We start from the raw sequence: 23,937 nt of genomic DNA, 5'->3' as shown, positions 1-23,937 counted from the left end.
CTTAAAAGGACAAATGCCCTGTAAATTTGTATTTTTAAATGTTTGCTGGTGTCTTTGCCAGTTTCAGGCACAGTTTTCATGTAATTCAAAATAAATCGTTAGAATAATGCCATAACAGAATTTTATATGATAGTTTTAGAGTGGTCACTTGTTTTAGAGAACAGCTATACAATAGTGTTTAATTTGCAAATCATAGAATTATTTAGGCTGGAAAAGACCTTTAAGATTATCAAGTCCAATTGTAAACCTATCACTGCCAGGTCCACCACTGAACAATGTCCCTAAGTGCCACATCTACACATCTTTTAAATGTTTAAAAATGTTTAGTTTTGAGCTATTAAAAGTAGAATTTTTGTACTTAAAATGAAAATGCATTTCACTTCTAGCTTCTCGTAAAAGACATAAAAAGGAGAGAGATGAAGCTTGGGAGTATGAAGAACATGACAGAAGAAGTGCTGGTGACCACAGGAGAAGCGGTCATTATCATGAAGGAAGGAGGACTTCTGGTAGTGGCCGTTACCGTAATCGCAGTCCTGATGACTCTGATATGGATGATTATTCTCCTCCCCCTAGCCTCAGTGAAGGTAACTGATCATTTAAAAAAATCAAATCCATAACTGTAATGCAAATTCCGTAATACTAGTGCACTTTTAACAGATGTGTTAAATGTTGTAAAAAAAAAAAATAAATCTTTCCATGCAGCATTGAATACAAGTGCAAGAAATGTAAATAATCCTATATTTCTTTTTTGAGGAGTTTCACATTTTATTCTCTTAATTAGTGGCTAGAAAAATGAAGAAAAAAGAAAAACAAAAGAAGAGGAAAGCTTATGAACCTAAACTAACACCTGAAGGTAATTTTAGATTATATGTTTTCTACAGTTTGTATCTTTTGTTTTGTATATAAAATATTGTATATTTGTGGGGTTTGTATATTATATTGGTTTGTATATAAAATATCGTATATTATATTGTTTTGTATATAAAATAATTATTTATAAATGTATTTTTTCACCAGAAATGATGGATTCTTCAACGTTCAAAAGGTTTACTGCTTCCATAGAGAATATTTTGGAAAATTTGGAAGACATGGATTTTACAGCTTTTGGTAATATGTCAGAAATTTGCAAAATGCTTTCCCCAATTAGAAACATGAGAAACACCAAAAAATTTGTATCTCAGTATTTTCAAACTTCCTTCTTGATGACTTAATTGCCTGTGATACATGCGAGGGCATATTGCATTTATGCAAGGCTTGCACCTTGAGTGGTGGCCTTTGCCTTTCCAATTTCACTTGCTGCTGCAGGAAGATCATCCTCCTTCCTTGTCCCTGCAGAATCCAAAAGGGGCGTAAATCATAATGAGACAAATAGTAGTCACCTGGAGTGGAAAGGATACCTCTTTGGGATGTCATTAGGGTATTGTCTTCTGTCAGACATGTCTTTGTAAACAACACTAACATAAGATGGTTCTCTTGCTAGTAACCTTTGAGGCACATAATTTTGCATCTTGCCTTTGACCAGCCAGTTTAACGTAAATGTCTGAGGAAGTAATTAAGGTTGACCAAGGTGACTTTCTATTGCAATGGATAATAGAGGATTCGTTAATTTTTTTTTCTTACCATCTTTGTCAGAGTATTAGAACAAGGGGAGGAACATAGTAAACAAATCACTACAGTTCTTAAAGCAATAATTTGTACAACCTTGAATGGAAAAGTGAAATCATTGATTCTTTCTGTGTCTGGTAACATCATGGGTTTTTGTAAGGATAAATACGATTAAGACACAGGGTATCCCACAGTACTTAATTTCATGTGTGGTTTTCGTCTTGCCCTTCCCCAGAGTTGAACTTTAGAATTAGGACTACAGTAATTTGAGATTTTTTTTTTTTTACTAAAGTAAGGGTGATGGCACAAGACTTGCAAGAAATGGGTTTTGCTATATTAAAATTCTTTAGTTTATGATTTTCAGAAAGGGATACCTCATTTTAGGCTGTTATAGTTCAGAACCAATCATATTTAACAAGTAGTCGTTTTTTTAACACAACCAAAAGTTGTCATCATCAGCCTTCATTAGATGGAACTATTAGATGCTAACTATTTAGAACTATTAGACGCTATCAGTTCCTTTTCTTCAGTTGGCTTTTTCATATTGGCTGTAAAATACTGATTTCTGTGAAGTCTAGTTAGAAATATGATTGTTAATTTCTTTTTTTTTTATTTTTTTTCTAAAGGCGATGATGATGAAATTCCACAGGAATTGCTACTGGGAAAACATCAGCTTAGTGAGTTGGGTAGCGAATCTGCAAAAATCAAGGCAATGGGCATTATGGACAAGGTACATTTTCAAAGTCTTTTACTCTTTTTGGATATATAGTTTTGGTTAAAATACGAAAACTTATGTCCCCTAGAATAACATGCCATCCTGTTCAGGTGAGCATGTGGCAGATACTGCGAACAGTTGTTCTGCTGACTTCGTTGAAGTGCTTAAGAAGTTACCACATCTTAACTGTTACTGTCTTCTCGGAAGCTGAGACATTTTTTGTTGAGTGGTCCTCTGTATCAATGCTGACTATATGCCAGTATGTAATACCCATGCCCTAGCGATAAAATCTAAAATAATTAATCTACTTTCACAAAAGCATGTCAACCTCTAGGCTTTGCTCCTTACAGCTGGTGTTGAGCAACCACAGTAAATCAGAACCTGCTGGCACAATCAAAGCCTCCCCCTTTCTGATAAATGCCGTCAGTGCAGTGTAAATGTATGATGTCCAGCCAGCATCACACTGAATCACCTGCTTCCTCTGTCGTTCCAAAAAGGCCTTTTAAACTTATAACACCCCAGGTGATAATAAGATTCATTTTCTATAGACTGCGTATTGTGGTTTCTCGGCCATACGCTTCCCAACTTAAGTTGAAGGGAACTTTTTGTTGGTGCAAACTGTTGGTATCACACCTCTAGTAACAACGTTCTTCCTTTCCTTATCTCTTGGCTTTGGGCAGTCATATGTTATATTCTTACTCTGCCTGCTCATGACCATTTACTATGTTTATGAAGTGTCTTGAAGCCCCTTACTATAAAAGTCACTCTGAAGGGTGATACGATACCATATCCGAAATTTAGATATTCTTCCTGGATTGTTCTTCAGTTTCCCCACCTGCGTTTGTAGCATGTTGTCAGCATGATTGTTTCTCTTTCCTGATAGTTGTCACCCTTAATCTCCCTTCCATATTTTTCACACATACATACATACAAGTATACATAAACAGAATTTTTTTGCTTCTAAAGGTGAGTGCCGGTAGTATTGGGATGAGTGAAGCTGGCTCTCCTCAAGTTTAGCATATTCTCCAAACTATTTAATAATCGTTCTGTAGAAGATCAGTGAGTGAGTTTGAGTTTCTTTTTTCAACATGCTAGGTCTTTGAAGATAACATTAGAATTAAGAATACAGTTCCTTTTTATTAGCACTCAAGTATCAGGGAATTTAATTTCTGCTTGTTCATGGAATTTGGATTTTCTCCAAGTAGAGTCTGTGTGGTCAGTTATAGTTTGTGATTGATACTTCAGATTTGTTAAATTTCCATTTCTAGAAGAAAAAGTGTATAACTATACAACATTAATGACAGAGATGCAATTTTAAATCTATTTCTATGGATTTTGCTGGTTGAAAATGCAATTTGATTGCAATCTTAGAATGTATTTCACATAGTTTAGTTATATTATCAGCACTCTCAATCGTGCTTTGTCAGAAACCACAGAAGTCAAGATCCGATACTTATCTCAAATTGCTTACAATTTAAGAGTTTCAGATTATATAACAAGTTCTATCCTTCATCCATGGACATTCTTTTCAGCAATTCAGAAGCCTTTGAGTTCCTGCAGTTGTTTGATGTTTTCCTTTTCTTCTGGTAGCTCTCAACAGATAAAACAGTAAAAGTCCTGAATATTTTGGAGAAGAATATTCAAGATGGATCAAAGCTTTCTACATTACTTAACCATGTGAGTTTCAAATAACATAATTTCACAACATGGTGTAGAATAGCATTTTTTTCACTCGAGTCTTACTTCGTGATAGTTTCAAATGCAGTGTATGTGTGTGAAAGGAATTTCTGATATAATATGTATGCAATTGAGATTCCAAATTTTAAGCTTTGAAGTAAAATTAAATTGATTCAATTTTTTCAGTACTAAAGGTGTTTTTCTGTAGTACTGATAACTAGCAGGTATATTGGGAGCAACTGAGTTATTTAAATATTATAGTTTCATCCTGAAATATTCATGGTAATTGGTGTGACTTGCACCATTGGACATTTCTTTGCTACTTTGCTTCATGTACATAAAATATCCCTTACACGATATAAGAAGTACTGCAGCTTTCATGTAGATCACATTCTTCTCCTGAGCACTAGGAAAGGAGGAAGCACTTTGTTTAGGTCTGTTCTTATGCTGCAGAGTTAAAGTTGTCAACATAAACAGAATTAACAAGAAGTTTAAGATGTCAGGGTTTTGTTCTTGATATAACTAAAACTACATGGGAATTTGGAGTTTTTATAAGGTTGATGTGTGATGTTTCACATTTCATATGTTTATTTTTACACTTTCTAGTCGAAACAATATTCTAGCAATAATAGAGTGCTTGAGTTTCATGGAATAAGAACCCCTTGGTCTGCAGAAACAGAGAGTAATTATTTACATTGGAAAGGAAGAATTTAAACTTGAAAATGAAAACCAGAGACACGTTATTTGTACTTAAATGCTTTTACCTAGATAGTTTTTAGGGTTTTCAGAGTTCAGTATACAGTTCTGAATGTCTCTAGCAATCTGAGAAATAAGTGAAAAGAAGGTCTTGGTTTACCTGCTCTGCTTCACTGTGATTAAGTCTTCATGCTAATGCTTTTAAAGTGATATTTTTCTTTTAGCTTTTGTAGTAAAACTCAAGATTATTAAGTACGTAATGAAATTGTCCAATGATTGCAATTCAGAGACAAAGCTTCAATTAAAAAAAGAAACAATCTTTAGCCAAACAAGTTTTAGATTTTTTTTCTAAAAAGCTGTTAAACATGATTCAAACCATCATGGCAAAGAAAGACTCTGCTAAGGCTTTACAGTGCAGTATGATAACCTACCTCCATATCAGGATATTTTTCAGAGCCTGAATGCAATTGCATATTCTTTTTATTTCCAAGATTAATGAGAAAAAAAAATTAAAACTACTTGGGGTTTTTTGTGTGTAATGACTTAAAGCCATGCTATGCAAGAAATTTACAGGGATATTGTTTTAGATTCTCTTACCCCAAAGGGAAAAAGTTGGTATGACACCAAAGTTCAACAGTGTTGAACTGGCATACAGGCAGGAAAGATTCTTTTTTCTGTAGGCTATATCTGTACCAGAGAAGCTATGAATAATTCTACCTGGTTTTGCTATAAATAATGTTATTACAATATTTAAGTATTGCTGGGTGGTCATAATTCACCTCATGCATGTTTGGTTTTGTAACATGTACAAACACAGAAATACGGAGATTCTGTACCCTTTGCTAAATCTAAGTGGATATATTTGATAAGACATTTTTTAAACCCGTTGATAATAGATGGGTTGGTCTGTGAAGCAAAGTCATGTACTTAGGAGTTTCCTTTGACTTCATATTTTTTTATGTAAGAATTCCCTCTAGCGGCAAAAATCAGCCTGATCAAAGCAGCAACTGTTGGCATAGGCCACTGAAGAAGATCCTAGATGAATGACTTTAGATTTTGCTTAAGGTACATCAGTTTTAAGTAGAGTATCTGGCAGTCTTCCTTCATAGTGCTTCCCCATGGTATACAGAAAGTTTCTTTTTGTTCTAGCAGAAGAATACCGTGAGACTTTGAAGACTTGTAACTTAGGGAGACATACTACAAACACGTTGCTATTAAAACAAACATTAGTTGATTTCTAAAACAAATTATTTTTGTATCAAAAATGAAATACAACATTTTATATGCATATGTATGTAAGTAGATTAAGGTAATGATGTTATCTTTTACTACGTAAGGATAAAAATTGGACTTCTTTTTCACACTATCCTGTTTTTCTTGCCTGTTACAGAACAATGACACTGAAGATGAGGAGAGGTTATGGAGAGATCTTATTATGGAAAGAGTGACAAAATCTGCTGATGCTTGTCTTACCGCTATCAATATTATGACATCACCAAATATGCCTAAAGCTGTATATATTGAGGACGTAATAGAAAGAGTTATTCAATACACAAAATTTCATTTGCAAAACACTCTCTATCCTCAGTATGATCCTGTGTATAGAGTGGATCCTCATGGTGGTTAGTATGCTAAGTAATTTTTTAAAATCTTTCCACATTAAAATATATCAAAACATAATCTACTGTATGATGACGAGAGTGACATGACTTTGTGTAATAAGATTTTTATATGCAACTCCTATACTAACAGTGCTTCCGTATCACATACAGCATCCTGAATTAATGGTTTGTGTTAGTTTTAGGATGATGAAATGTAAAGTAAAACAATGAGTGAAATGCATCCTCTGAATAAATTAGTCATTAAACCTCTTGGTTTACTGCAATAATGTTGATCTAACCAAAGTATTTAGACTAAAGTATTCAGAAGTTTGTCAAGTTTGTCTGAAGTTCAGTTTCTGTGTTTAGTTATTGTATCTAGGAATAGGTCATTTTATAGTTATAATCTCTGCGTATATAATGATTTAGTTCAGTGAAAACTATTTAGGATTTAGCATTTTGTTGTCACATGCATCCCTTTAGATGCAAGGGTCCAACTTCAAGAACCTTCTAAAAGATCTTGGATCCAGAATTTAGAGAAATTATGAAATATTAGTATAATGTAAAATTCTTGCTTTGCAGTTGATGCTACTAAGTAGTTTTTCTTCTGTAAGCAATTGCTCTTACAGAGCTGTAGTCATGCACTTGTTTTGAGGACTCTTTTTGAGGAAGGTCATCTTTCTAATATTTGATGTGAAATGTTGAAAAAACTAATGAAGATATTTTTTATTTTCTAGGTGGTGTTTTAAGTTCAAAAGCAAAACGTGCCAAGTGTTCCACCCACAAGCAAAGAGTTATAGTAATGTTGTATAACAAAGTTTGTGACATAGTCAGCAGCTTGTCTGAGTTGCTAGAGATACAGCTTCTTACTGATACAACTATTCTTCAGGTAAGTTTTATCAGAATATTTTCTGTCTCAGAATGTTTGTTTTTCTTTTCCCAGAGAGAATGTAAAGTGAGATTGTCTGATGACATGAAGTATGAAATCAGTACGAACTTTTGAATTATTAGCATCAGAGTGACTACTTTGTTGTGTAGTAGGTAATCTGCAGAAGAGTATTTAAAGTTCAAATCTTTAATGGTTTTTCTCGTACACTTAAGAAAAGTTTGACCTGGTTGTATTCAAATATAGAGTCATAGAATTATTTAGGTTGGAAAACACCCTTAAGATCATCGAGTCCAACCTTTAACCTAACACTGCCAAGTCCACCACTAAACCATGTCCCTAAGTGCCACATCTACACATCTTTTAAATACCTCCAGGGATGGTGACTCCACTACTTCCCTGGGCAGCTTCCAAGAGTAGCATTGACAACCCTTTCAGTGAAGACTTTTTCCCAATATCCAGTCTAAATCTTCCCTGGCACAACTTGAGGCCATTTCCCGTTGTCCTGTCACTTGTCACTTGGGAAAAGAGACTGAGCCCCACCTTACTACAGCCTCCTTTCAGGTAGTTGTAGAGAGCGATAAGGTCTCCCCTCAGCCACTTTTTCTCCAGGCTAAACATCGCCAGTTCCCTCAACCACTTCTCATAGGACTTGTTCCCTAATATTTTTAGGACTTGTTCTCTAATAACTTTGCAAATAATATGAAGTAATACATCTTGTTGAATACCTTATCTGCTGAATGAATAACCTACTTGTGAAACTGCATAAATATCAGTTTGTTAATCAAATATACTTACAATAATTTTTTTCTATTGATAGGTATCATCTATGGGAATAACACCTTTCTTTGTAGAAAATGTCAGTGAACTACAGTTATGTGCCATCAAATTAGTGACTGCAGTAAGTACTTTTTAATTTGCAGTTTCATGTTCCTGTGCTTCTGAGAGTTAGGGTATTCACGTGGGCTGTATTTTCTCTCTGGTAGAGAATTGGAGTTTAGAACTAATTTTATTCTTGCAGGTTTTTACAGTTTGGTATCATAGTCTAGGAACAGTATTAAGTCTACTTGAGCTGCTTCTATTTGCAGAGTACTCTATAGAAAGAAATAGTGTACTTAACCAAAATTAAGAATGTGCTTGCTTTATCTTACGTGTCCTTTCTTGTCATAAGAAATCTTAGCAATGTGGTTTTCCTAATTACCTATGTTAAGATTTGAATTTATGCAATGGAATAAGGTATTGAACTAGTAGGATACTTCTAAGTAATAGAATAAATTATTTTCCTCAGAAGAGGTGGCTATGTGAAAACATCATAGGACAGATAAATATTATTTGAGGAAAAATGAAATGCAACACATGTGCTTGTTCAAGTGAGAGTTTTCCATCTTTGTGAGGATGATATACTCCAGTATTCTGTCTAAACAAAAGGAGACGCAAAGTCTACAATCCTGACTCTGTAAAAAGTATACCATGTCAGGCAAACGTTAAAGCTTAGGATATGAAGTAAAACTGGTTTTTACTTGTGTAAAGTGTGGTCTACAACCACATGTGTTCGTGTAACTTATGTTACCACCGAGTTTTGCTGCGTACTGGTATCTGAAAGCTTAGTATTACACTGACTTTCCTATGCCGTGTATTCTACCATTGACAGAAATTTTTAAAACGTAAGGTATTTTTATGAACTATTACACATCTATTTTATTTGAAGATTTTTAAATCTCTATTTGAAAAAGATTTAATGTATTTTATAAAGAAACGCTTGCTTTGAAAAAACAAAGTAATGCTTTAAAACAAGGTATGCATTAATTATAATCTAAGTGTCACGTAAAGTATATGTTTCTATACATAATTTGTAACAATATATTTCACAAGTGATAGTTATATAACAATAAATAATTTTCTAACAATCCTGTAACTGTTAAATAGGTGTTCTCCAGGTACGAAAAACACAGACAGTTAATACTAGAAGAAATTTTCACTTCCCTTGCGAGACTACCCACTAGCAAGAGGAGTTTGAGAAACTTCAGGTAATTTCTGACATAGATTAATAACTTGTAGACAGTAGCATTTACAGTTTCATAGATGGTAGGACTTCAGGCTATTTACTACTATTTACTATCAGACTATTTACTACTTCTTTGAAAATCTGTGACTCCACAAGATGCACTTTATTAGAGTTTCAGATTTCAAAAAAATGCAAGCAGAAGTGCCTGACAAGTGTCTTGTAATAATCACTGGGTTTTATGCCATGGTATGTGTGCTTGCTTATAACAATAATTGAAATATCTTATTATTTGTCTGATTAAGGAGGTAAATGAGTGTGATATTAATGTGCATGCAGAGGTTTGGGTTGGAAAATTCTTTGGTTCTGTTTGTATGCAGTTACATTTCTTCATTCCTAAAGCTTCATAGGAAAATTCTGGCTGAATTTCTTTGAGGACACACTCAGAGCACTCTTTCCAGGAGTGAAATCAATCCCATATCCCTTCAAATGAGTTTCATTTAGGAACAACTCTGTTGACTTTAACTGTCTTTTATGCACTTCAACTGGATTTCAGTCCACCTTCAGAATAATAATATACATTCAGGTTCCATCTGAGAAAGAATCAGACCTGAACTGCTTTCAGTAACAGTTGAGGTTGAAACACTTCAAATGATTCTAAAACATTTGTTGTTGGTGTTGATTTTATTCCTTGCTTGCATACATCTTGCTCCCAGAGGCAGACAAATTGTCAGTTAAATATTTTATTTGAACCAGGTGGATGAACAGGAAATCTCCAGGAAAAGAAATTCACTGAAACGTTGAAGTTGAATTCAGTAACTGTAATGTTAACATAAGTGCTTGTTCCTACTATTTCCTGTTAGTTTGGTTATAGAAATCAGAGAGATCTAGCAAATAGGAAGGGGGTAACTCTTTGAACTGGGACATGTATCAGAAGGAAGTCACTATTTCAAGGCCAGTGACTGCAGTGTTTATCTGTAGAGTCCTAACTCTGCTCATTTGAAAGGCATTCTCTAACTGTGGCTATAGTCATGAAGGGTAAAACTTACACAAAAGTTGATGTGAAAAGTTTCTCTCTCTAAAATTAGTCAAAGATAACTTCATAAAGATAATAATTGCAGTGTGTTTTGTGCCCAGTTAGTATTTTGATAATCTGCGGAGAATAATGTCAGGGATTATCACCACCTCATAGAATCATAGGGTTGGAAGGGACCTCTGGAGATCATCTAGTCCAACCCCCTGCCAGAGCAGGGTCACCTAGACCAGGTTACACAGGAACGTGTCCAGGCGGGTTTTGAACGTCTCCAGAGACCGAGACTCCACCACCTCTCTGGGCAGCCTGTCCCAGTGCTCTGCCACCCTCAAAGTAAAGAATTTCCTCCTCATGTTTAGGTGGAACTTCGATGCTCAAGTTTGTGCCCATTACCTCTTGTGCTGTCCCCGGGCACCACTGGAAAGAGCCTGGCCCCGTCCTCCTGACACCCACCCTTCAAGTATTTATAAGCGTTGATAAGATCCCCCCATCAGTTATCTTTTTTCCAGACTGAAGAGACCCAAATCCCTCAGCCTTTCTTCATAAGAGAGGTGTTCGAGTCCCCTAATCATCATGGTAGCTCTCTGCTGCGCCTTCTCCAGCAGTTCCCTGTCGCTCTTGAACCGGGGAGCCCAGAACTGGACACAAGACTCCAGGTGCGGCCTCACCAGGGCAGAGTAGAGGGGGAGGATGACCTGCCTCGACCTGCTGGCCACACTCTTCTTGATGCACCCCAGGATGCCATTGCCTTCTTGGCCACAAGGGCACATTGCTGGCTCATGGCCATCCTGTTGTCCACCAGGACTGCCAGGTCTCTTTCCACCGAGCTGCTCTCCAGCAGGTCAGCCCCCAACCTGGACTGGTGCATGGGGTTATTCCTCCCCAGGTGCAGCACCCTACACTTGCCCTTATTGAATTTCATAAGGTTCCTCTTTGCCCAACTCTCCAGCCTGTCCAGGTCTCTCTGTATGGCGGCACAGCCTTCCGGTGTGTCAGCCACCCCCCCTAATCTTTGTGTCATCAGCGACCTTGCTGAGGGTGCACTCTATCCCCTCGTCCAGGTCATTGATGAATATATTGAACAGGACTGGACCCAGTACTGACCGCTGGGGAACGCCACTCGTCACTGACCTCCATATTGTTAAGGGTAGCAATAGGTGGTGTTGATGTATGTATGGCTAGTAAACACCATGCTATTTCTCAAGTTCTATCATGGGAGAAACATGGGAGTGTATTCATACTGGTTTTACCAACTTAAAGACACACTTAAAGATACTTACATGCTGAGGTTCATAGTCTGTTATGCTACCTCAGATTACCATAGGTGTAACTCTTGTAGAAGTCAGTCCAGGTCATGGTCACTGTTTTGTGTTGTTTACAAGTCCTGCACGCTTCATATATGTTAAATAATATCCAAGTAATAAATTATTAGGGCAACGGTTTTGTGTATTTCTTTTGTTGTGTTGGAAATGGATATGGCATTATACGTAATAAGCCTATTGGTAAGTGCCTTAGCATGTAGGTGTTTGATTTGTTAAATATTCCTGTAGACTTTTCAGCTGCTGAACTTCACAGATATCCCGATAGCCCATCTGTGGGCTGTTTCCGTTCCTCTCTTCTGTCTGAGAGTAATATTTACTGGTTTTTTTAGAACAAATCTTACGCTGCATAAGAGCAAAGCAAATGACTAGCTGAATGTCTAGAGCACAGATTTCTAGTTCTGGTAATAATTTTAGAAGGGTATTATTTAGGACCAAACATTTTTGGTTTGTTTTGTCTTTTTTGTTTAGTTTTAGTGTTAATGCTGTCTTTTCTTATTAACAGGTTAAACAGCAGTGACACTGATGGGGAGCCTATGTATATTCAGATGGTAACGGCACTAGTTCTGCAGCTTATTCAGTGTGTGGTGCACTTGCCATCAGCAGAAAAAGATTCTAATGCAGAGGAGGAATCAAACAAGAAAGTAAGATATTTTTTAAAATCCATAATTATTTTTTTTGTGCAGGAATGATTTTGTGTGTTTGTAGGTATAATATTGTATTATGGTGCTCTGATAATCAAACATTGTAGTTTTATGTCTGCTGTAATTACTTGATGCATGAGACATGCTGATATTTCTGTGTATGCTAAAATAGTAGACAAATATATCTTGTTATTTTTAGGTGGATCAAGATGTGCTTATTACTAACTCATATGAAACAGCCATGAGAACAGCACAAAACTTCCTTTCTATTTTCCTTAAGAAGTAAGTACTGTTGCATTCTTTAGCATATTGATTAAACCAATTCCAAATAAAGTCTGTCATACTGTAAGACAAACCTAACCACTTTGCAATGCTAAATACCCACTCATTAAGTTATTTGTAACAATATACTTCGTAGATCCCTAAAAGAGCTACCTATCTGGACAAAAATTGTGGAACAGAAATTCTGCAGAGACTTCTTTACACATTTAAGAATCTGTTTGATAGTTCATGTTAGGATCCTTTTATTAAGGATCTGTTACTCATCTGAAGCCTGGAAGAGAAGGCTGAGTAAATATTTAAGTGGCAAAATTATATTCATTCAATCACCAGAATGACAAAGATAAAAAAATCTAAAAATTACTTCTGTTTAGCTAGTTAGGAATGTCAATAGCTCAACAGGGGAAAAAAAAGTAGTATACCTGAATAACCAAAGGATTTCTAAGAACAAGTTCTGAGGTTTTTATCATGCTAATTTTTGTTCTTAAGCTGAAAAACTATTTCATAGCCATCTAGCAATATCTATACATACTTCTGGTATCATTAAATTTAGAGATGCCACATAAAAGTGAAACACTATCAGGTATGTTATCAGGTATTTTTTTACATTCCGATTTTAACCTTTGTGGAGCATGATAATGAGGTGTCTTATCACTGTGAGATAAATCAGACCAAGCTTAAGGAACATAGACATAACACCTCCTAAATACCCAGATCCAGCTTGAGCTTTAGAATTTTACTTTGTCCATCCAAGTTAATGCAGACTTTAACCCAAAGCAGTAAATAAAAAAATCTTAGGAACAAAATTCTACTGTTGTGGATTAGTTGCTTTTCTTGTGGTGCAATTTGGGGTGATAACTGTTTAAACTATTTCTCCATAAATGAATAAAACAGTTTTTCTGCTAGTATTTCAGATTTTTTTTTTTTTAGGATTACATAAAACTGTTTTCTGCTTAAACGTAGGATTACATCTGTTTGCATCAGAAGAAAAGCTTAAATGGCTCTTAAATTCACTTACAAATTCTATTTTATTTTAAACAGGTGTGGCAGTAAACAAGGGGAAGAAGATTACAGGCCACTGTTTGAGAACTTCATTCAAGATCTTCTTTCCACAGTCAATAAACCAGAGTGGCCAGCTGCAGAGTTGCTACTTAGCTTATTAGGAAGGCTGTTGGTAAGGGATTTTTGTTTTTAACTTATGTTAATTTATTTCTTATCACAATGAAGTCTTGTTTATTTCAACTGAATCTATTACAGGAATGCTTTCTGATTGTTGACACACCTGCAGCACTTAAGGATTTTCTCACTTGTATCACTGCTATGTAATACATAGATAATAAAATTTGGGTTAGAGGGTCATTGATATGGAATTTTTTAAAGATAATATGTGTACAGTTTCTCATGGTAGTCCGCTTCCACTATTCCATGACATTTTCAACATGAAAAAATGCCATTGTGTAGCATCTAATAAGTGTAGATAGCCATTTGGAGTAAAGTCAGACTAATAGGTGTAATTATTCCTGTAAAATATCTTCTCTGGACTATTCCTTCAGCACTGAACAGGTATATTTGTAGAGAGAGAGAACAAATAAAGGAAGAGTACTGTATCTGTGGTGTAATAGTAAATTACATAACTTTATGCAGCATGGAAGTTAGGTGGAATTTTTAATAAGGTCAAGCAATCTCATGTGAGAAGAATCTCAGTTGCATAAATAAATATTTGTTTTTAACAGTTTATTCTGTTTTTCTTAGGTTCACCAGTTCAGTAACAAATCTACAGAAATGGCATTAAGAGTTGCATCACTTGACTATCTTGGAACTGTAGCTGCAAGACTGAGGAAAGATGCAGTCACTAGCAAAATGGATCAAGGATCTATAGCCAGGATTGTCAAACAGGTATGTGAGAAATCCCATGCCAGCTGGATTAAGATGTATCCGTTCAAATACTGGAAAATTTTAAAGATGTTTGAAAAATTGGCGCTGTGGAGAATCAGTCTTCGTTGTTCAGATTTCTGAGTCAAGTATACTCGATTGATAAGCATCACATTTGTTAGCAAATGTCTTCCTTGCACCATCTCTGTCGTGATCATATGAAGTGGATAATTACAGTGGTTAAGCCAGTTTTCGTGTGACAATACAGAGGAAATAATGGAGCAACAGTTGGATTCTATCTTAAGAGGCCTTAAAAATAAGTATGTGTGTGAATTTGCTGTTGCAAAGTGGTACCTGAGCTTCTGGCATTCATACAGGCTTTAGAGAGTTAAACTGTTAGGCCTGTAAGGTTAGTTTTTATCTGATGTAGCTGGTATTGGTCTTTTTTTATTATTTTTTAATTTTTTTAAAAAAGCTGGACTTGCATGTATCTTTCATTAGAGAGTGCATATTTGCTTTTCTGCTAAAGCAGCTCCAAATTTGTAAGGGTGACAACAATTATCAAAGCAACGTATGCATTTGATACTATACAGTACACAGTATGATGAGAAAATATCAGATCTTACATGTCCTTTTAAAAATGTGGACTTGCGAATTTCTTACGGATGCTATACGTTTCTTTATGAACTACTAACTGTTATCACATTGATCTAAAGTTGAGTAGTCATATCAAGTTCATTTCCCTTTCAGTTACCTAAAAGGCTTCAGATCTGTTACATGTACTTTATAATGCCTATTACAGATTTGTGTTGAAAGAAGAACTTCTGCACTTTACAGGCATTCAAATAAAGAATCAAGATTCATCTACTCCTTTATGAGGCTGATAATTCCCATAACTTTTGTCAATTAGTAGTTGTAGAATCTTCTTTATTTTCGTGGCTTAATATAATTTATATTTCTGTGTGCTAAGGGGTTATAATTCTGTTCTGTTGGCAGTGACTCTGACAGTTCTATATTAGGCTTCGTGGGGAAATACTCTGGAAGAATCCTTTGCTCTTTCATTATCTCCAGAAGCTATAATAGTGTTGAAAGATATTCTAAAAAGATACATAGTCAAGCGATGACCTGAATTTTTCTATTTATTTTAGGGTTTTTACAGGATCAGGCAGTAACTAGGCATTAGCATCTGCAGAAAATAAAAATTGCTACGGGCAATTGAGTGTTAAAAGCATTTCTTCAGTTACTCGGGAAGCTTATTAGCATTTGATGGTAGACAGTAGCATCCATACATTGTGGTAGGTGTGTACTATACAGTACCATCAGTCATGATAGACAGTGTGTTGTTTATAAATTACTTGTAAGCTAAGAACAAATCAATACTTGGAAATGTATACATGACAGCTAAGCTTCACTTTGCTGCTCTGATACTTCGTCATCAGAAACTTAAATTATTATTTCCATTCAGAAATTAACTTCTACAGATTTTTCTTTCCTGCTGAATTGAACACGTAGACTCTGTTGGATATTTCCTTCTAACCCTCTGATATCATTATTAGGGCATTTCCCAATGATTGATGAATACTTATAACTCTGTCTACTGTGGTTTGGACTCATGACCTATAGAAGTAAATTTAGGAGAAAATTTATTCTGTTTTGACATTTTTAAACAGTAGATTTTTTTTTTAGAAATCTGTCATGGATTGTCAAGTTGATTTGAACATTTGTGCATGGTTTTCGTTAGTTTATCTCTTGATACGCTGATGTTCTAGACTTGTAACTGTACGTTTTTCCACTTGCTGTTGTTTGCAAGTTATATTATGTGCTGTATTTGTGACAAGATTCTCAATCTGTGCTGTTCGTACAGAAGTTAAGATGGTTATAAGTTGCAAGTTTTACTGCTGAAGAAAAAAAATGTTTTGTAGCTGAAGAAATCTAAGCCAGAAATTATTATTCTACTTTTATTATCAATATTGAATATGGTTTTTTGTGGTTTTCACAGTTTCTCTTTCTTTGTTCTGTGTTTTTTCTTGTTTGAAAATAGTTAAGGTTCATCAAGCAGTCTTTTTATTCAGCCAATTATACACAGAATTTAACATTGGTTGAAGGCCATAATTTCAAATCACAGTTTACACATATATTAGGGTGTCAAATGTGTATTAATCAACCTATATCACTATTATGTGCATTGTAGACATGTTTTGAACTTTTGAACTCATTAATTTTGAAAAAATAATAGTCCTTTTGTCTGCTGTAACATCAGCAGCTGCAAGGAGCTGCATATTTCAGTGTAATACTAAGGAAAAAAGGGTGGTTTATGGGTTCGGTTTTATGCTGTCTTGTAGATGTTGAGAAAGTTAGTTTATGACTCATGCACAAGTTCATTGATAGTGGTTTATTCCATATAACCTGTATATGTGGAGAAGTACATTGTCTCGTGGTCATATACAAGGTCATTGTTAGATTTACATAAGCTAGAACTATTTAAGAGATCAGTATATATGTAGAATCATACAACGGTTTGGGTTGGAAGGGACCTTTAAAGGTCATCTAGTCCAACCTTCCCTGCAATAAGCAGAGACATCAAGTTGCTCAGAGCCCCATCCAACCTGACCTTGAAAGTTTCCAGGGATGGGGCATCTACCACCTCTCTGGGTAACCTGTACCAGTGCCTCACCACCCTTATTGTAAAAAATTTCTTCCTTTTATCTAGTCTAAATCTACCTTCTTTTAGTTTAAAGCCATTACTCCTTGTCCTTTAGGTGCTACTAAAAAGTCTAAAAAGTCCCCATCTTTCTTATAAGACCCCTTTAAGTACTGAAAGCCTGCAATAAGGTCTCCCCAGAGCCTTCTCTTCTCCAGGCTGAACAGCCCCAACTGTCTCTCAGCCTGTCCTCATAGGAGAGGTGTTCTGTCCCTCTGATTGGGCTCCTCATGGCCCTTATCTGGACTTGCTCCAGCAGGACCATGTCCTCCTTATGTTGGGGGCCCCAGGGCTGGATGCAATACTCCAGGTGGGGTCTCACCAGAGCAGAGCAGAGGGGCAGAATCATCTCCCTCAACCTGCTGGCTGCATTTTTTTTGATGCACTACTCTCTGGATGTGACCATCCAACCAATTCCTCATCCATCGAATAGTCCATTCATCAAATCCTTACCTCTCCAATTTAGAGAGCAGGATGTTGTGGGGGACCATGTCAAAGGCCTTCCAGAAGTCCAGATAGACAATATCTGTATCTGTCCTCCTGTCTTCCCCTGTCGACTGATGTAGTCACTCCATCATAGAACGCCACTAGGTTGATCAGGCAAGACTTGCCCATGGTGAAGCCATGCTGTCTGTCTCGAATCACCTTCCTGTCCTCCATGAAGTAGCTTGTATACATATAGGAGATATACATATTTCCTATCAAATAGCCTATTGGAAAAAATACATTCTCTTTTTAACATTCATACAATTTGGATACTATAAATGTGATACAGAGTCTCCAGCACCAGTTTTCAGATGAGTATTTCATATGTAAGGCTTTTTGTGCATCTTAAAAGTGCCTCACAGGAAAAGTAGTACTAACCTGTTCTGTAAATAGGCTTTATGCAGTAGGTGACATTTTTTATAAAATGTGTGTTTGTTCTCAAGCTTTTTGACTGATAGAAAGTTAGTGGAATCTCAGAGAGCATGGTTCTTTAGTGCTGGAGCTCAGGGGTGTTTGGGAACAACCTTTGTAAGTTCTTTCCTAGTTTGAGCACACTTGCTGCACTTTCTCTGTATGGATGCTTTATCCCTGAAAACAGTTATACCAAATATTTTTGCAAAGGGATAAATTATTTTTATTTCTTTGATGTTTCCCGTACCTTTTTACTGTTGTCTGATTCGTATTTCTTTCTATTTCACTTTTTTTGCCTTTTATTCCTTGTTCACCTGATAAGTCGCTGTTTCAGTATTTAATATTGGTGAGACATCTAATGGTGACTTTTATAGGTTAAACCTTGTGTTAGTCTGCTATGTGTGATTTCAGGCCTTTTTTGTTTCCTCTGTGACAGAGGGTCTTCACACAAGGTCATAGAATGAAAATTAATCAAAATAGTCGGTCTGTTTTAAAACCAGTCTTACTCGGCTTTATCTTTTTTAGACTTTAGAGGCATGGTCTAATGCAGTTTATAAGTAATTTGTTAAAAAATTGTTAATGTTCTGCAATTATCAAAACAACTTACTTTAGTGTATCTTATATGTGGACGTGCAGATTTTCAGATGATAATTACCACTGTGCAATATTCTGTTTTGTAACTATCTTCCTACTTCTGACAGGCTTCAGGAGGAGAAGATGAAATTCAACAGCTGCAGAAGGCTTTGCTAGATTATCTGGATGAGAACACAGAAACTGATGCATCATTAGTGGTAAATTTCAACTTTCTGATGTCAAGTGTGTATAAATGTGTACCAAATAAGATTATTTTCGGTTATGCATGTTAGTGCGTCAATTTAGTTGTCACCTGAACATATACTGTTAATTGTGTTTTCTGAAATATTGTTGATGCATCAGATTCACTTGATCTCATTATAATCTGTTAAATTTCCTTTTCTGTATCTGTTGTGTTTGTTTTCTATGTATCCTGCTATATTTCTCCAGTTTTCTCGGAAGTTTTATATAGCTCAGTGGTTCCGTGATACAACTATGGAGACAGAGAAAGCAATTAAATCTCAGAAGGATGAGGATTCATCTGAAGGAGCTCATCATGCTAAAGATGTTGAGACCACAGGACAAATCATGCATAGAGCAGAAAGTCGCAAAAAGTTTCTTCGCAGCATCATTAAAACTGCTCCATCTCAGTTCAGTACATTAAAGTATGTTTCAGTACCACTTATTTCTTTATTAGCCATGTATTTTATGTTTTAATTCATTTTTGATAAACACATCCTAATTAACACATGGAATTTGTTGCAGGATGAATTCTGATACTGTGGACTATGAAGATGCATGTTTGATTGTTCGCTACTTGGCCTCTATGAGGCCGTTTGCCCAGAGCTTCGATATTTATTTGACACAGGTAAACTATGCCGGAGATCTTAGTACAGTGAAACACAGTTGGTTTCTGATTCCAAACATTTTTGTGGTAGTGTGCAATATCTTTCACTGTGGGGCACAGGTATTTGCCCACATGGTCAACAGACCATGATAACACCATATGCTTTCATATTCTGTGTTGATGACATAAGTGATTGTTTCTTTTTCTTGCATGCATTTTGTGTGTCATATTGTTCATACATTATTTTATTTGTCCATATATGTGTGTGTCAAAATCATTATAATTAGATGTACACCGTAAGAGGATAATTCTGTATTCTGATAATTTCTGTAAGATGCATGTTCATTTGGTAATATTAACTCATGAAGTTGAGCTTAATTTGATTTGAAAATACAAGCCAGCTTGATCAGTTGCTTGCAGTGCCTGCTAGTGTCTCTTTGGAAGCTGTTGTTTGACCAATGCTGTTTCTTTGCTTTTTCTGGGAGAAGAGCACTAACGCATTGGCATGGTGGCATGTTTGTACTCCAGTACTAACTTAGGTTGCATTACTTATGTTGGTCTGCATACAGAGCCATTCTTATAGTTCACAAATCCAGCTCTCCTGTTAAAAGAAACATGGTGAAAGCCACAATTGAATGAGAACAGTAGAGTTTAAAATGAAGGGACAAAGTGAACACGTGCAAATCATGTTTGGACCAGTCTTAGAGATGTAGCAAATGCTAGTAAATATCCATGCTCAGTTATCAGTGCTGTGGAATGAATATCACTTAGATGCACCTTTCTACTGTCTCAGAAGATATATTCAGTTTTTAGTAGACAGATGTTCTTATTTTAGTTAAGTTGTTCACATGCTATTCTGCTGCGTTTTTACCTGTTAAACATTGTTCGCTACCTTCCCAAAGCAATTGAATCTTTGTTTTTGTTCTCTCACTAGATTCTGCGTGTACTTGGTGAAAATGCAATTGCTGTTCGAACAAAAGCCATGAAGTGTTTGTCTGAGGTGGTTGCTGTAGACCCCAGTATTCTAGCCAGGGTAAAAATGCATGCACGTATATTCTTCTTGTCACACTTAAAATTAATCTGCATTCCTTATTTTGAGTCTGTGTTTCATTTGTTCTTTTTAGCTGGATATGCAACGAGGTGTTCATGGGCGTTTAATGGATAACTCCACTAGTGTACGAGAAGCAGCTGTGGAGCTGCTTGGCCGATTTGTCCTCTGTCGTCCTCAGCTTGCTGAGCAGTATTATGACATGCTGATCGAAAGAATATTGGTACGGTGACATGTGATATTTATGATGTAATAATTGGCATTGGAAGACTTGTTTTCAACTGAGTTTATATGTTTAATAGTATGGAATGGTGATCTCAAGAGTAAGTTATATCTTAGTGCTTTAATGGGAAGCATCGTGCTTTTAAGACCAGCTTTGTAAAATGCATCACTTGTTTCTAGTGAGGGTTTGTAACGTCAAAGTAAACATATATAGAAAGTTGTACCGCATCAGACCAAGGATTATATTCCTTTTGATTCCATTAATAAGGCACAAATTAGTGAAATGAGGAATTTGGCACATCTCTGAAGTCTGAGATATAGGTCATTGAGGACAGTTCAGTAGTGTGGGTGATGAAGAAAGATCTACAACACGGTAATCTAAACTTGCTTTCTGTAATCCAGATGAAAATAAAATGGATGAAACTGCTTTGCTTTTCTACGCTATTTTTAGTGTTTTAAAAGGCAGGCTTCTTATTAGAGTTTTTGTACAAAACGTGTTTTTTCTCTGGGCGTTCAGATAAACACAATGTTAATTTAACTGTTAATTTAACACTAACTCTTAGCGTTCCTGTCAGTTTTTTAGTCAAATACTACTCATTTGCTACAGTTACATGATAAAATATGTCTGTGAAGGGTTTTGGAGATACGTAGCTTCATGTGCATGTGAGCATGCATAAAGCATTTCATCCTGACATTCAGATTCAACAGGTTTTGAATAAGGTAATATGAAGTGAAGCTCCTCATCAGCCTCCTTAGACGAAGCCAAGGCAAATGGGAAAGATTTGCTGCATGTATCATCCATAAGCTTTATCCAAAGGCTTGACGTATTGCAGTCCAGATTTACAATGGGTCTTATGTCTTTCAACAGAGTTGCTAAAGCATTATCAGATCTAGCTTGTAAGCTTTTCAGTTAAGAAGTAGAATTATACATTTGCAAGAATGCTCTTAGATGGGAGGGTACAAATGGAGGAAGCATTTCAGCGTTTTGAGTACTCACCTAGAATCTTTAGAATTGTTGCAAATAAAGTAGTACAAGTTATGCTGACCTTTTGTATAAATGCAGTCCAGAATATTCTGGCTGCCTTTTCTACATAAATTTTGCAAGTCAGGTTTTCTGCAGTCAATTTGTGTAATACATAAATTAATTCATATTTCTGATTTGTTTTTAAGAGCGTAATGCTTTTCTTTTCACAGGATACTGGTATCAGTGTCAGAAAAAGAGTCATAAAGATACTTAGGGATATCTGCATTGAACAACCAACATTTCCCAAAATAACAGAGATGTGTGTGAAAATGATTCGGAGAGTCAATGACGAAGAAGGCATTAAGGTAGAATGAAATATACCCTTCGGGATTTTAATTATTGTTATTTTAGTGTTTGTATGTTTTGACCAAAAAAGTATTGTGTTGCTCCTTTGTAATATTTATGACTTTTGTTTACCTTTAATTTTTGAGAGCAAATATCTTAGCTTTCTAAAATGCTCTCTGACTTGTTTTTATTTCTTTTCTGTCTTTTATTTTCTTGAAGTTTGTGCTGACAATCAAAATATTTTAAAAAGTTATTTTCTAGAGTTTTTTTTTCTTCTTGCAAGCATTGTCTCTGGTACTTCTCTTTTCTAACAAGTAAAATTGGCATATAAAACTTCTTTCTGCAAACGAAATAATCTTTAAGTTAAAATTTATTTCTTGACATTAGCATATGCCAGATTTGTAAGTTCTGCATATAAAAATCATAAACTATTCATCCATGCTAATTTTGCATTCATTCTGAACGCTCAATGCATCAGTTCTTCACCTTAAAACGTTGCTCTACTCTTTGTGCAAAGTATATACAGAAGGACTCAAAACTAAGATTATATGTGAAATCATAAACCTGACAATGGTGGTTTTGTTTGATTTGGCAAAATGATTTAAAAATTGTTGCATACTTAAGAACACACATGTAATAATTTCATATCACAATTTCAGTGGGATTTGAAATCAGCAACTTTAAAGCTGCAGCACGTATATTTTTACCATTTGAGATATGTTAATGACAAGTGGGTTTCTGAGAAGACTGTTAATCAAGAAGTAGATGAACAGCTGGATCCAAGGATGACCTTGTTCTCTCTCCCCTTCTTTCCTTTACCTTTCTAACAACATCAGAAAAAAGGAGGCATTATCTTGAATGTATTTTTTATGTTTCCATGAAGGAGAAGAGCTTCTTAAAACCATATGCCTTATAAGTAATGTGGGAATAATTTTTGTTCACTTTCATTCTATTCCATTTTTTCCTCCATCCAAAACATTGGAAGGGAACGTTATCTCCTATGTTTGAGTAGAGAGACCTGGCTTCTCTCTCTTGCCCACCTTGTCACAGCTGTTTTGAATACTCCAAAGAAACCTACTATTGCTGATAGTTCTACTGTAGAAATCATAACCTTGTGTTCAGTTGTCAGCTTCTCAGGGCACTGTGTTTTCCTGAGGAATGCAAATTAGTGCAGGAAAGTGGTTACTCCGTTTTCTGTAGCATCAGTGCCCGCTGGTCATTTTTCTGAAGCTTGCTTAGAGGTCAGTGTAACTCCTGTAATTGCAGATCTGGGTCTGTCTCAGATGTTTCCTACAACAATCTCACTGAGGTTGATTAATTCCTTATGAAATGGCACATATTGTCAACAAATCTATTGTATGTATGTATTAAAAATAATACCTATGTGCCAAGATGAGTTTGTTTGTTTATTTCTGCTAATATTTTTTTCCTTCAGAAATTAGTAAATGAGACATTCCAGAAGCTCTGGTTTACTCCAACTCCACACCATGACAAAGAAGCAATGACAAGGAAAATATTAAACATCACTGATGTGGTATGTTAAACAAATTTGAGTTAACTTGTGTGCAAAATTTTATTATGTTTTTAGTATCTTTGAAATATGTTATGTAGTTTTTGGAATACAGTAATTTAATTGTCAGATGGTTTTCTTTTTATTTCTCCTGGCATTGAATATATGCCAAAATTATTTATGTGGTGGAACAGACTGCAGGAAACTTTAAATGCCCGATTATCTGCTGGTAATGGTAACTGGGACCACACTATATTCAGGTTGTATAAAATACTTGTTCAGTTAAAACACAACAAATTTCTATTATATTTAACATTTTGCAGAACATGCCGGTAGCAGCATATAGTTAAGCCTAACTAAAAAGTTGTCTCTTAAAAGGAAATTTTACTCTTAACAATTTCTAACATTTATTTTGAAAGGTTAATAAACTGCTTTAACAAATACAGAGTCCTGTTCTCACACAGGGTAAACTAGTATCTGCATGGTTTTATCCACTTTCTAGAA

At 35.6% G+C, this 23,937-nt stretch overlaps 1 protein-coding gene across 7 annotated transcripts in view; it reads left to right on the top strand.

Annotated features, from left to right (window-relative positions):
- The window catches only part of NIPBL (NIPBL cohesin loading factor), a 162,383-nt gene that overhangs the window by 121,122 nt on the left and 17,324 nt on the right, over positions 1–23,937 (top strand). For all 7 annotated transcript variants that reach the window (XM_063321562.1, XM_063321563.1, XM_063321565.1 and 4 more), the window contains 20 exons: positions 387–584; positions 782–853; positions 1,018–1,107; positions 2,232–2,335; positions 3,911–3,997; positions 6,084–6,315; positions 7,029–7,180; positions 7,998–8,078; positions 9,104–9,204; positions 12,037–12,175; positions 12,375–12,457; positions 13,496–13,628; positions 14,207–14,350; positions 18,626–18,715; positions 18,948–19,162; positions 19,263–19,365; positions 20,279–20,377; positions 20,469–20,615; positions 21,809–21,943; positions 23,359–23,457. In XM_063321562.1, the coding sequence (XP_063177632.1) occupies positions 387–584; positions 782–853; positions 1,018–1,107; positions 2,232–2,335; positions 3,911–3,997; positions 6,084–6,315; positions 7,029–7,180; positions 7,998–8,078; positions 9,104–9,204; positions 12,037–12,175; positions 12,375–12,457; positions 13,496–13,628; positions 14,207–14,350; positions 18,626–18,715; positions 18,948–19,162; positions 19,263–19,365; positions 20,279–20,377; positions 20,469–20,615; positions 21,809–21,943; positions 23,359–23,457 (2,504 nt within the window). The remainder of the gene's footprint in view (positions 1–386; positions 585–781; positions 854–1,017; positions 1,108–2,231; positions 2,336–3,910; positions 3,998–6,083; positions 6,316–7,028; positions 7,181–7,997; positions 8,079–9,103; positions 9,205–12,036; positions 12,176–12,374; positions 12,458–13,495; positions 13,629–14,206; positions 14,351–18,625; positions 18,716–18,947; positions 19,163–19,262; positions 19,366–20,278; positions 20,378–20,468; positions 20,616–21,808; positions 21,944–23,358; positions 23,458–23,937) is intronic.

This window comes from Chroicocephalus ridibundus, chromosome Z, assembly GCF_963924245.1.
Source record: "Chroicocephalus ridibundus chromosome Z, bChrRid1.1, whole genome shotgun sequence".
Lineage (NCBI taxonomy): Eukaryota > Metazoa > Chordata > Aves > Charadriiformes > Laridae > Chroicocephalus > Chroicocephalus ridibundus.
Note: the sequence above shows the minus strand (reverse complement) of the source record. Positions and strands in the feature narration are given on the sequence as shown.